Below are 13,872 nucleotides of genomic sequence, written 5' to 3' on the forward strand. Positions count from 1 at the left end.
TCACTCTGGTGCCATTTTGGAGAATATCCACTGAACGTAAACAGCGTATGCTATTCTGTGTCAGCTGCACTATTCTGTTGTTTGATTTGAACGAAAACAACGTATCCGCGTGACGCAGCTGACACAGAATAGCATTTTTGCCGTTTACGTTCAGTGGATATTCTCCAAAATGGCACTACTGGGTGATGCGGAGAGGACGAATTGTTAAATAAAGTACAATCTAAAAAATGCTTTTTTAAATAAAAAAATTTAACCCAACAGCTGGGTTAGTCCATATTTGACCCAATGTTGGGTTGAAACAACCCAGCATTTTTTAGAGTGTTGTTATTTTTGTTTTCTTTGCATACAAAAAGTATTCTCGTAGCTTCATAAAATTACGGTTGAACCCCTGATGTCACATGGATTATTTTACCGATCTCCTTGCTATGTTTCTGGACCTTGATCGTGGTAATTACATTGCTGTCTATGGGAGGGTCAGAGAGCTCTCAAAATTCATCAAAAATATCTTAATTTGTGTTCCTTAAGGGTTTAGAACGACATGAGGGTGAGTAATTAATGACAGAATTTTCATTTTTGGGTGAACTAAATCTTTAACTACCCCTAAAAGGCTTTTAGGGCTTTTTTACTAGTAATATGCACCTTTTAGGGGTAGTAAAGGTACAATATGGTCCCTTTAAGGGTACCAGTGACAAGCTGTTGTACCCCTAAAGGAAACATTTTTGTCCTGACAGTGTTGCTCAGTGGTATAGTATGTGCATGAAGGGTTAGACCATATCTTATGTACATTGTCTCCTATCTGCAAATATCTGTATGCATTTGATGTTGGAGAGGGTTAAAAAGAAACAGAAACGAGTTATTAAAAAACTACAGTTACATAACAGTATTTAAGATGACGACTGCAGGGGCACTGAGACGTTTTACTTTTAAATTTGATAGGCACTGTATATGGGGAGAACAGGATTTGGAAATGATGAGCCGAACTCGAATTTATATTACCTACATGAGCACTACATAGAATAACCATTTTGGGTTCTTCTATGTAGTGTGAAGAACATTTGAATAATTTAAAGAACCTTGGACAACTAAAAATTAACCTTTTGTGCAGTGGAAAGTTTCCACAGATGTTAAAGGTTCTTCATGGATCCCTAGAAGCCAGCTGTGTACAGTGCAACATCTCAGAGCACATGCACTGACAACTATATCACAGAAATATCTTGTAACGATTACAGTGATTGCCTTAGTATCTGAGATCAGCTCAGTAAAAGTGGGAATATCCTGTCTGATGACATGCACACATTGAGGGGAGGAGAATAGAGAGCATGGCTGAGGGCCTAACCGCAATATCTAAATATTGACTGTACAACGTGTAATCATGTTTGGTCTGTGGACAGGGTGAAAATAAACACCAGTGTGTGTGTATGTCTGTGTGTTCTCTCATCCCATAATAGAAACAGCGCAGACATGCCTTTTCAATATGTTTAGAGCACTCATAATTAAACATGCACAAATCATTAAAAGGATTAGAAGAGATGTATCTCATCAAGACTTAATGTGCTGTGTTTGCCATTGACATTTGCGTATGGAGCATATAGAGCATATGGAGCTCATCAGAGTGGTCCTTTGCATTGCAATTGCTTGTGGTTTCAATGCATACTGATATAAATCTTTTCATGTGGGTGGTCTTGGAAATGGGAAGACCTTCTGCACTGAAACAACAACATAAAACATTTTACTTTCATTCAATTTCATCTCTGTCGTCATATCTTCATAATTCACCCTTTGCGGTGGGTAACAGCTTTCCCTGATCCTTCCAGTGCTGGAATGTCAAACATTTCTAGAATAAAAAAAAAGAATTAAAAACAATAATTTGGCAGAATAACACAACAAAACTTTGGTAACACTTTACTTGAAGGGGTGTGCATAAGACTGACATGACACCTTCATAATCATGACATGACACGTGTCATGAATATGAAGGAGGGTTTATGCATGTTTATGACAACTCTCATTAAGTGTCATTCGCTCAGTTATGTCATTTTTAATGCAAATATGACATTATCTGACCTAACCCTAACCTAACCCTACCCCTACCCTTACCCCTAAACATAGCCCATAACAAAGACATCTCAAACAATGTCATCTTTGCATTACAAATTACATAACTGAGCGAATTACACTTAATCACAGTTGTCATAAACATGCATAAAAAACCTTCATATTCATGACATGTGTCATGTCATGATTATGTAGGTGTCATGTCAGTCTTATGCATACCCCTTCAAGTAAAGTGTAACCAAAACTTTTAAGTAACTTCAACATTCCCTAACAATACTGTTCTTGTAGCACAAGGAACATATCTAAAATATGGAATCTAATTAAATTAATTTATAATTTACTTAATTTCTCTAAAATAACAATACACTACTTCAAGAATAATGTCCTGACCATTAAATGTCAACATTCAAAATTCTTTACTTTCAGCTTTAAATAGTATATTAACTAGTTTTATAATCATGTCTGAATCCCTCCCCCAACAATGGATATACATAATATTAGCCTAAATAAATAGTATAAGAAAGAAGTTTACAAGGAACCTTTTGAAGTGGATTATAAAATGTAGTTAAATTCAATCTAACCATTTATAAAGCATTTTTTCAAGCATTTTCCTATCCTGTTTGCTCATGGACTGAAAAAAAGGTCTATATGGCAAAATGGATGATTAATTGTGATGTGAATGAAAGTTTTGGGATTACGCCATAATGCTTAGCCTAAATGGCCCATTAATTCTGCCCTGGCACTGAGACTGAGAGGGAGAGACAGGGAATAAGAGAGAGACACGCCATGTTATTCTTCTGCTTTAACTCCTTCCAATGAGTTTTGGAGAGACTGAAAGGAGGAGCGCGAGGGGGAGCATGTGGGAAGAAAAAGAGGGCGAAGAAAGGAAAAAGAAGAGGGGGAATATAAATTAGCCGAGAGACAATTGAGCAAGAAGAGGGAAAACTGAGATCAGACTGATTGTAAGGAGAGCGTCAAAATGTGGGAATGACGCTAAAAGTTATACATGCTCTTAAACGGATAGTTCACCCAAAAATGAAAATTTGATGTTTATCTGCTTACCCCCAGGGCATCCAAGATGTAGGTGACTTTGTTTCTTCAGTAGAACACAAATGAAAATTTTTAACACAAACCGCTACAGTCTGTCAGTCATATAATGGAAGTGAATGGGAGTCACGGCTTTGAGTAAAAAAAACATACACAAACAAAACCAAATGAAACCCTGCGGCTCGTGACGATACATTGATGTGTAAAGACACGAAACGATCGGTCTGTGCAAGAAACTGAACAGTATTTATATAATTTTTACCTCTGATTCACCGCAATGTTCTCAACTGTCCTGAGCACGTTCTCAACAGCAGGCACGTCTTCTTATAAGTGCATTACCGCCTACAAACGTGTGCATTACAAACGAAGATTTTTAACTCAAACCGTTGCAGTCTGTCAGTCATATAATGGAAGTGAATGGGAATCACGGCTTTGAGAGTCAAAAAAACAGACTTAGTGAAAGTAAAAGTGCATTACCGCCACCTATCTCTCAAATGGACCATATCTACAATCTCAATTAGAAGTGTCAATGGTCCATCTGAGAGATAGGTGGCGGTAATGCACTTATAAGTCTGCAATTTGTTTGTGTGTTTTTTTGACTCTCAAAGCCGTGATTCCCATTCACTTCCATTATATGACAGACAGACTGCAACGGTTTGTGTTAAAAATCTTCGTTTGTGTTCTACTGAAGAAACAAAGTCAGCTACATCTTGGATGCCCTGGGGGTAAGCAGATAAACATCAAATTTTCATTTTTGGGTGAACTATCCCTTTAATCATTTTGTTATATACACATCTTCATCCGCCAAGGGACAGTTCACCCAGAAATAAAAATGTATTATTCACTTACCCTCATGTACTGATATTTTTTATCTATTAAACACAAAAGTTCACTTTTTCAGAAACTTTGTGCAATAGTTTTATATATATATATATATGCTGTTATTGTATGTTTTAGGCAATCCTTCGGCAGTCTTGTACCCTAATAAATTTGTTGCAGCATCGCCCTCTAGTGTGCAAACTGAATAAAACATGCTTCTCCTCGCAAGGGAAAGGCTCCTGTAATTCTGGTAATAATAAGCCTGTGACATGCATAGCTGTTCAGCAGACTAGAGATTATGTTGACGCAAACCTGGAATAAACTGATAAATCATATGCAACAGATCATAACTGGATATTCCACATAAGAAAAACCGGCAGATATCATGAGTCAAAAGAAAGTCAACTTCTATCATTAGCTACTGTCATTTATTTTTAAGACAGCATGTTATTTTGTTATACAATCAACAGACCTGAATTTTGCTAATGATGGATGGATGGATGGATGCCATTACTGTCTGTGAGGTTTGCATTTCAGTGAAGTAACACACGACCAGTGCATACAGACATCATAAATCCCAATGATATTTTCATTTAATCAAAATGTTACCCAGTTTCTATCCTCTGAAATGTGTGAGCAAGATGAAAAATGCATTAAACTATCAACCCAAAATACTTTGTTTTGATAATTTTGGAAAATAAACAGTTATATTGAACTACATTCCAGTGGGATATACAGAACTACAGAAGCAGCTATATAAAGTGACAAAGGCTGGTTAGCCCTGGATTATGCAAAAATAAGATCAGTCTTTAAAAATAAAGATTAAAAATTAACATTCAATGAGATTCACAAGAAACACTTTTGTGTGATCTAGTCTGGCTAAATAGTGGTAAGACTAATTCTTATTGTATCAATTACATTAGGTTTAAAAAACATAAAACTTAACATAAAACTTATTCTTCTGTCATTGAGGGAGGATTGGATTTCAAAATGTGCACACTGTAAATGCAAATGGTTAACTGTTAAAACAAAGGCACATGACTAATAAACTGAATGAAAAATAAAAACCAAGGGTCAGTAACATGACCTTCACACAAAAGCCATTTGATTCATTAAAACAGCATTTTATCAAAGCCTTTTCAAGACTCAGTAAAAGGACCAACACAGATGTTTGGGGCACAAGCCAGCGCCTATAGATGCAGAGGTCTGCAAATTCAATTTCTTCAATAGGAAATCATAGATTTAAGGCAACATTTCTTTGTCCAAAGGAAAATTCTTGACGTGTTAAGGAAACGCACATTTGTTGAATAGATAACACAAAAAAAAATGTACTTCATTGTCAATCTTGGTGATTGTGCTATAAAAACACGCCAACTCTACTGCTCATGCTTGCTGTGAAGCGATCTGTGCTACGGAGGTGCCATGGCATTTCACCATCCCTCACTGGTGTGAAATCAAAAGGAGCGAAACTCTGAAGTTCAGTGGGAAATCTCTCTTAAATCTTCAACAAACAAAAACCTTGGATTGTTCACATTATGGAGAGAAACTATGGTCTGTACTGCAAATCTCCAGCTGTCTTCTTTTCTAAAGATTGTAATGCGTTGAATGCGTAGTTTGCAAGTGACTAAGAAAAAGACTGAAGCAAGAGTGAATCCCTAATGCGAATGGCAACAAAGGCGAGGAGGGGAAAACCACTTTGGTCCATGCATTATCTAACTGTAATATTTTTCAAATGGAGAGCACCCTTTTTTCTTCTTTTTATGTTTGTAAAAGTCCTGCCTGCTTTCAAAGCACAGGGCTAGTATTCACCTCCTCTGCCTTTCTACCCATTCTCTCTCCAAAGAACCAGATGAATGCTATGGTCGGGCATGCTGGTGGCGAACACCAGGCCCGCATCGTTCTTGCCGTCCAGTCCGTTGAGCCAGGAGGTGACGCCCGGTAAGAAACTAGAGCCTCGTTTGGATTTGCGGTAGGCTGGCAGTGGCCAGCGACCCACAGTGACCTCAGTCCTCAAGTCCATAACATAGAGGTGGTGGTTGTCAAAGAGCAGAGCAAAGACCTTGCCGAAACCAAGCAGAGAGAGGCTGGAGGGGTCCTGCTGTGGTTTGATGACTCTGTGAATATTAAAGGATCAGTCAATTAAAAACAAATACCTATCTTTTAGTAAAACAATATATAGTTGCACAAATCTGCTTATTTGATTTTTGATCTATAAATAGTGCCAAATATTTCATAACATTTCCATTTTAACTTATAGATTTAAATGGAAAAATAAATCTTTTAAAAAAATTAGTTTGCTCTCTAAATAAAAATATTCGAACATTCAAAGAATCGTTGATTCAACAGGGTTATTGGCAGCTTGGTTAAACAATTAAGGGGCAGAAATTAATGTACCTGATGACATCAAAACTTGCGAAGTCCCACTGGTATATGCCCAAGTCTGAACTACAGACAATGTACCGGCCGTCAAACTGTAATCGTGGCTGCAAGCAGACACTGCGGTCTTCTGACACGGATAGAGTCTTTAAGCACTTACAGTTGATCTCACAGCCTATTGGCCACACCTATGGATAAACAGAATCAGATAAATACTGAATACATATAAAAGTCAGAATATCACATAACTACATCAATGCAACTAAGGGTGTTGCAAAATATTGGTTTTAACGATAACTGTGATATCTGTGATAAAAAAAAATATATATATTGATATTATGTTAATACTACACACATGATAATATTGCAAATAATCCAGCAGCTTGGTTGACACTCAAGCACAGTATTGCACCTAAACACTGGTTTCCACCTGTCATAAAATTGAAAAAAAAGATGACAACACTGTTTATCTACTGCTGCCGCACAAAATCATGTCGGAAAAGATCACAGGCACAAGCACACTCTTCCCCCACAAGTTAGTTTGCCAGTGTGGGAGTTTTTTTGGATTCCGTAAAAGGCAGTGTGTTAATGTGCGGTCACATTAGCACAAATTATGTGGATTTCAGCAAGTTGCAGATACAGAAAGTAGTTGGTAGGTGGGCCGGCTCAATTTAACAAAACAAAAAAGATGGACTGATCCGCATTGGAGACGGATTACAATCCGATAGCGCAAATCACTTCAGGAGGTGGCTTGAGACGCACTCCAGACACAAATGTCTGTGTAAATACATCGGGTTGTTGAACCACATTTGAATTTTGCTCCTCCAAAAGATGTGGCAGCGTGTTATATTGTCTCCAGATACCACTGCGCTACTGCAACACTCATCTCCACAAATATTACCCGCCGGAGATGAACGTTTATCACGGGGCTTCACGGGGCTTATTGCTTTTATAAAACGGTATATACGTAGTAAGGTTTCACAAAATAAAACCGAGCAAATAAAGTGTAATGACATTAATAAAAACAGTATTTTTCCACCAAACAATGTAGTTCCTCAGAATCAGTTGTGGTTGCAACAAAGAGGTTGCCAAGCAAAAGACAAACGTAAACAAAGGTGTATGTTTGTAGAGTAATTTACAACAACTTCGAACGTGGCTCAGCCAATCAGAATCAAGGACCGGAACTATCCGTTTTATACATTTTTATTTACAATGGGTTTTTGTAGCATTGAGCAATGTAGCCAATCACAGACATATCTGTTAATTTCTTGAACACCTGTGCTTAGGGCTGAAACGATTAGTCGACAACACTGGCAATGAAAAATTGTTGACAAATATTTTTGTTGTGGATTGAGTCGTTTGATCTCATATGACCTAATGTAAGAGCCTGCAATAACGCGGTTTGACCAGTGTGGCGCTGTAGTGCAAAACCTGTCAGCAGTTTTGTTTGACATCTGGACATGCCTAGCATAGTCATGATGAGTAGCAGACTACGGTGTTTTTATCATAAAATTATGTAAAATAACTGTTGCAAACTTCACCACAACAAGAATAGCAATGCACAGTGAGAGAATTGCCAGATTTACAATTACTTTTACAAATAATTGCAACCGCCTTTCAAAAATATTTTGATATGAAACTTCATATATTTTTCAATTAAAGGCAGGGTATGTGATTTTTCAAAAACACTTAAGAAAACTGATTCGGGCCGAATAGTAAAAAAACAAACTTGTAGCCAATCAGCAATAAGGGGCGTGTCTACTCGTCTCGTAATGTGGAGGAGAGAGCTTTCAGTGCATGGGACGGACATTAGTCGAGCAACAGAAAGATAGAGATGGTGGATAAAAAAACAAAAGAGGAAAATGTCTGCAGAACGATAAGGCAAGAAGTAGGACCCGTGTAAATATCGGATCAGCTTTCCAGCGCTGGAGAGAACTCAAGGAGCGGAGGCCTGAGATCGGACGCCGAGGTTGCTTTGTTTCTTCTCAATGGGTGAGTAACACCGTGTCTACAACAGCTAAAGTCTGCCTACACTGGACGCGATCAAACGACCGTTGAAAACCATTTGAAATTTGTGTCAGCATGTCATAAATAGAACCCGGCAGCAGTTTTCTGCCGGATTTGTTGCGCCGCACTGCTCACGTCCGTAGACATGGTGTAACATTGGTTTTGTTTTGTTTCACAGAACTAATCGTTGCCTGGGTTGCTTACGTATATGTGGGGCGGAGCTATCAAAATAGGGGCAAGACACTTTTGGGGTAGGGGCGTGTTTGTTTTGGTGATTTCAAATATCGACATTGGCTAAAAGAAATCACTTACTCTGCCTTTAATCTATTAGTAATCCAAGCATTAATCTATTCAATCTAAGCAATTTGCATTGCTTAATGCACATCTATTTAGACAAATTATATTTTTTCCCCATCCATTGATATGTTTACCTCAATCATTGCCATTTCAAAAGTGAATCCTGCATTTATATGAGGGATGAGGCATTTATATATCACTCCGGAAACTTTTCTGCATGTACAAGAAATCAACAGATATGTCTGTGATTGGCTACATTGCTCAATGCTACAAAAATACGTTGTAAATAAAAACTTATAACACTCTCCAGAGTGCAAACACTTATGCACTGGAGAGTTTGCCAAATCTCTTTCGCCAATATCCTATTATTATAGTTTCAACCGAGGGTGCTCTTGCTTTCATTTGAGGGTCATTTTCACTGCGTGAGAAAATGGATGTATGGCGTGAGAGCATGAGAACAGTCTCAGCTGCGTGAGTCTCAAGCCAAACGAGTGAGTCAGCCCTTGTCAGACAGACTATCAGATAGATAGTTGGCAGCCCTGCTTAAAAGCTATATGATATAAAATTAGCAAAGCTTTCTATCTATCTATCTGACTGGGCTGCCAATTCTCACTCATTCAGCATGAGATTCATGAAATTGACACTGTTCTCACGCTGTCACATCACACATCCATTTCATTTTCTCACACAGTCAAAAGCACCCTCAGTTAAAACTGTAATAATAGGATATTGGCAAAACAGATTTGGTAAAGGCTCCAGTGCATATTTGTGTTTGTGCTCTGGAAAGCATCAAAAATGTCTATTTACATGTTTTTGTAGCATTGAGCAATGCAGCCACATGTCAGACATATCTGTTGATTTCTTGAACACCTGTGATTGGCCATTGTGTTCAAGTTAGTCAGAATTCACTCACCTCTAAACGCCGGATTTTTCCTGCACACTCGCGAATCCTCTCATCGTAACAAGGTATACACATGATGTAAATAAGAGCTTCATTGATTATAATGGAACACTGTGAGATTGCGATAAAAGTTAAGTGAGTGACAGCTTTTTTGTTAGTGATTAAATGGCTACATATAATCCATTCAGAATCTGAATGCAAGTTTTGATTTTCCCGCTACTAACAGGACCAACGACCACATACCCTGTACATGCAGCAAAGTTTCAGGAGTGACATATATCCCTAAACAATTGCAATGCAAATACTGCATAAAAAGACAAAAAAAATGATCGCATATTACCTTACCTTGAATGATTGATGTCTATTCTAAACAAGTTGAAGTCGTCTGGGTTTTGAATTTAAGATGTTCAATAATTTCATCATAATCCAAATTTTCTTTTAGTACTGATGGCTGCTTTTATTATAAACATTCAAGGGAGCTGCTAATTGGAATTCAGACAGACAGAGCTATTGGTGTGAAGAACATAATACTACCGGCGTTATGTAACTGAAGATACTAATTAGTTAAGTAGTTATCTTTTTATGCTTTTGTTTAGTTATGGTTACAAACTCTCTATGTGCCACCCTACACTCATGTTTTGAGTGTGATTCACAGGACAAAAACAAAAAAACTAAAAGTTAAAGATTAATTAGAACAGGATTATTTGTTACTTTTCTCTTCTTCTATTTCCCCCCCCCAAAAATTTCAATAGGTACTGCAATTGCATTTTTATAGTGAATTCTTTTGGCAAACATAATAGCATAATGAATCTAATATTCACCCTAAATCCAACAATGAAAACGTGTGACTAGCTTAAAGACACCTTTGTGTTTAATTGTTTTAAATATCAAACTCCACAATGAACAACACTTTGAAAATATTCATGGAACTTAAGAATACTTGTACAAATGATTTACATTACCTTTATTTCATACTTATCGACACTCAGTAGAATGTAGTCACCAGGACTGTGCATCATGGACTCCACTTGGCTTTTTTGAAGGTGCACCTAAACAAGCACAGATGTACCATATAGGTGCACAGTTAGGAAAACTGATCTCCAACTACAAAATTAAAAAAAGCAGCTAAATAATACATTACAATATTGCATAATAAAGTCTGGTCAAGAGTCTTACCTTGGTGACCCACTCTGTGTGTCCAGTAAGAGTGTTGACACAGGTTCCCGAAGACAGGGACCAGACTTTTACAGTGAAGTCTGCTGAGCCGCTGACCAGGGTGTCCAAGTCATCATTGTAGTCTATGCTGAATACTGCAACAACAGCAAATCTTTAGGACTATGCATAAGCTATGTCTTGATGTCATGACAACCATGAAGCAAAAACAACTATTAACGTTCATTTTCTTTGTGCCACTAGCAGGAAAAATGTTGAGAACTTGACACTAACCCGCCCCAGTATGTCCTCGGAATTGCTGGATTTTGGCACCAGTGCACCATTCCCAGCATGCAATGGTGTTGTCAAAAGACCCCGTCACCAGTTTCTGCTCATCAAATTTGACAGTGGCACAAGTGTGGGTCTGGATGCCGTAGACGCATTGCCCTGTGCGGACATCCCATAGTTTGGCTGACAGGTCATCAGAACCTAAGGGAAAAGGTGTCTTTGATCAGCGCACCACAAAACATGATCTTAATTTAAAACGAGTAATATCTTAAGTCTTTTACTCATACTACTCATACAAATAGTGCTGACGTACATCAGAAAACAAAACCAGAAATAGTAACGCCAACTATAATTATGGTGTTTCAGGGTTTGTACAACCTTTCTAAGGAAGAAAATGTATGCACTTCATTGACTTTCAAGCTTTTCACACAACTATTTCCAGCACTTTAAAGCTCTAAAAATGAGTACATTTAAATGTTATTTTTAATGGGATGACCAAAATATAAATTTATGGTAAACAAACACTTACATAAAAAAAAAATACATCAAGTTACCACTATAACCAGTAGATGGCATTTCTACTTTTTGCTTTATATTTTGAAACTATAAAATCATCAAGAAATCAAAATTTGTTAACGTTTTGCACTTTTTTTTTTGTGTATGAAGAAAGAAAAGTCACAAAGTGCCTTAAAAAAAACTTTCTTCTGTAACTGAATCACACATAAAGAGTGTTCCTTTTATAATCACTGAAGCTATCGGTCAGTTCTGTATAATACTATAGAAGAATATTGGTACATTTAATAAGAGTAGAATATATTAATTTTCTATATAAAAATTTGATTTTGCATGTTACTGTTGTTAATAAAAGTACATTTTGTATGCTTAGCAAACTCAAGCTCAGTGCTTTACAGTCAAATGTGTATTACCAAGAAATAAACATGCAATATTATTAGAAACTGCATTTATTATTAATGCAAAACAATAGTAATTGTATTATTAAATTATCTTTATTTTTAATACACTGAATGCAGGCTTGAAGTCAAATAAAAAGCAAAAAAAAAAGGGTAGTGGTGGAAAGGATTGAAGTCGTCTGTTGCTTCACTGGAGGATTGAGCTATAGAAACTGGATTAAAAATAACAAGCTCAATGCAGAAACATACAGTGGGGCAAAAAAGTATTTAGTCAGCCACCAATTGTGCAAGTTCTCCCACTTAAAAAGATGAGAGAGGCCTGTAATTTTCATCATAGGTATACCTCAACTATGAGAGACAAAATGAGAAAAAAAATCCAGAAAATCACATTGTAGGATTTTTAAAGAATTAATTGGTAAATTCCTCTGTAAAATAAGTATTTGGGCACCTACAAACAAGCAACATTTCTGACTCTCACAGACCTGTAACTTCTTCTAATAGATAATCCTAGATTCATCTATTGTGAAGTAGCACACCAGATTAAACTTTTCTGTTAATTCTATATACCTACATTTAGCTGTATTACTATTATTACTATTTATTTACCTGTATAACAATGCTTGTTGGTATATACATTAATACTTTTTAAATACTTTTATTCAGCAAGGATCCATTAAATAAATGGTTTTCTTATGACCTTTCTATTCATCAAAGAATGAATACTTTTTTTACTGAGCATCAAAGTGTTAGGCTAACCGAGACTTGTCACGGCACTTACATATTATTGCCCTTGCACAATTGGTGGCTGACTAAATACTTTTTTCCCCACTGTATGCATGGACGAATCATTCACAACAAGATCAAAGAGATGCATTTAGAAATTAGACCGGGATAGGAATTTCAAGCCAACTTTAACATCACAACAGATCTCCTTTTGATCACAAAACCAAGAAAGACAACTATAAAAAGTAATGCACCTGTGCAGAGGAGCCCATCCCGGTAGTAGAGAGCATATACCCGAGCACTGTGTCCAATGAGAGAGCTCGTCTCAAAAGCATCCTCCTCCCTTAGCTGCTTCATGCGCAGTTTGGCCTTTAGATAAACACCTTTCCAGTGTGTCGCATCCTGGATGGACTCATCGATGCGCCAGCCAAGGTCTCGACACACGCTCTGCCACACTTCTGTACAGGCATTGATGACTTTATTCCACTGCTTGCACACCAGACAGCAGGTGAGCAGGGTTTGGGGGTCCAGCCAGCGGAGCAGGTAGAAAGCCAGCTCTAACGGCAGCAGGCGCAGGAAATCCCGCTTCAGCAGCGCTTCCAGCCTATTGGACAGGTGTCGCAGTTGGGCAGCACCGCTCAGTGAGATGAGGTGGTCCAGCGATTGGTTGCGCTGCTGGTCACTTAGCGCCAGGAAGGTGGTGGAAACTGACTCCAGCCACCCCTCGAAAGCCGCCTTTTCCATGGGCACATGAGGGCGTCTACCTGTTGACACAAACCGGTCAGATCAGACTACACTGCATTTGAAAAGCAATGATGTGGGATAAACCGTGCCTTTTATACAGAGCCATAGGTTGTTTGCAATCACGTGATTCTGATGACGCGCAAAATGCAGCTGGAGGGCAGAAAGTGATTTTTCACCATAGAAATCACTACCAGAAATTCAAACTGCCTGTGTTTTGTGTTGTTTATGGATGCTCAAATAGGCCAAACTGATAAACCACACGGAGCCAAGAAGTCAAAAGTCAAGAAATTGCCTGAAGAAAAAAAACGCAGGAAAAAGTGGCTTGTAAACCTGCGTCTGCGGTCGGGAGGAGCGAAGCCGGATAATGCTTGTGCGTGTAAATGGTTAATATAAGATAATATATTAAAATATTAATAAAGAAATTTATAAATGGATACAGGGTGACAGTCAGAATTCACTGAATGCTAAACGCCACACATAGACACGATGTAAATAAGATATTATTGGCAGTTCTGAGAGCTTCATTTCACGGAATCGTGAGATTGCGATAAA

At 37.7% G+C, this 13,872-nt stretch overlaps 1 protein-coding gene and 1 long non-coding RNA gene across 2 annotated transcripts; both read right to left on the bottom strand.

The window, feature by feature from the left end:
* Positions 1 to 1,623: 1,623 nt before the first annotated feature.
* Positions 1,624 to 3,151, bottom strand: LOC107587398 (uncharacterized). Its single transcript, XR_001609474.1, has 3 exons — positions 3,118 to 3,151; positions 1,777 to 1,834; positions 1,624 to 1,706 (listed from the first exon to the last, which is right to left on the bottom strand). It is a non-coding gene; the product is annotated as an uncharacterized lncRNA (long non-coding RNA).
* A 1,701-nt stretch (positions 3,152 to 4,852) lies between these two features.
* Positions 4,853 to 13,336, bottom strand: LOC107587370 (F-box/WD repeat-containing protein 2-like). Its single transcript, XM_016275147.1, has 6 exons — positions 12,831 to 13,336; positions 10,949 to 11,143; positions 10,679 to 10,812; positions 10,465 to 10,551; positions 6,316 to 6,485; positions 4,853 to 6,035 (listed from the first exon to the last, which is right to left on the bottom strand). Exons 1-6 carry the CDS (start codon positions 13,318 to 13,320, stop codon positions 5,744 to 5,746), a joined length of 1,368 nt encoding a protein of 455 aa, XP_016130633.1. The 5' UTR covers positions 13,321 to 13,336; the 3' UTR covers positions 4,853 to 5,743.
* Positions 13,337 to 13,872: the final 536 nt, after the last annotated feature.

This window comes from Sinocyclocheilus grahami, unplaced genomic scaffold, assembly GCF_001515645.1.
Source record: "Sinocyclocheilus grahami isolate Dianchi unplaced genomic scaffold, SAMN03320097.WGS_v1.1 scaffold92.1, whole genome shotgun sequence".
NCBI classification, from domain to species: domain Eukaryota; kingdom Metazoa; phylum Chordata; class Actinopteri; order Cypriniformes; family Cyprinidae; genus Sinocyclocheilus; species Sinocyclocheilus grahami.

Coding starts and splice junctions, on each gene's coding strand:
- LOC107587370 (XM_016275147.1), bottom strand. CDS start 13,320: ATGGAAAAGGCGGCTTTCGAGGGGTGGCTGGAGTCAGTTTCCACCACC. Junction 11,144..12,830: donor GGATGGGCTCCTCTGCACAG/GTGCATTACTTT, acceptor CTTTTCCCTTAG/GTTCTGATGACCTGTCAGCC. Junction 6,036..6,315: donor GCAAGTTTTGATGTCATCAG/GTACATTAATTT, acceptor TAATATTCACAG/AGTCATCAAACCACAGCAGG.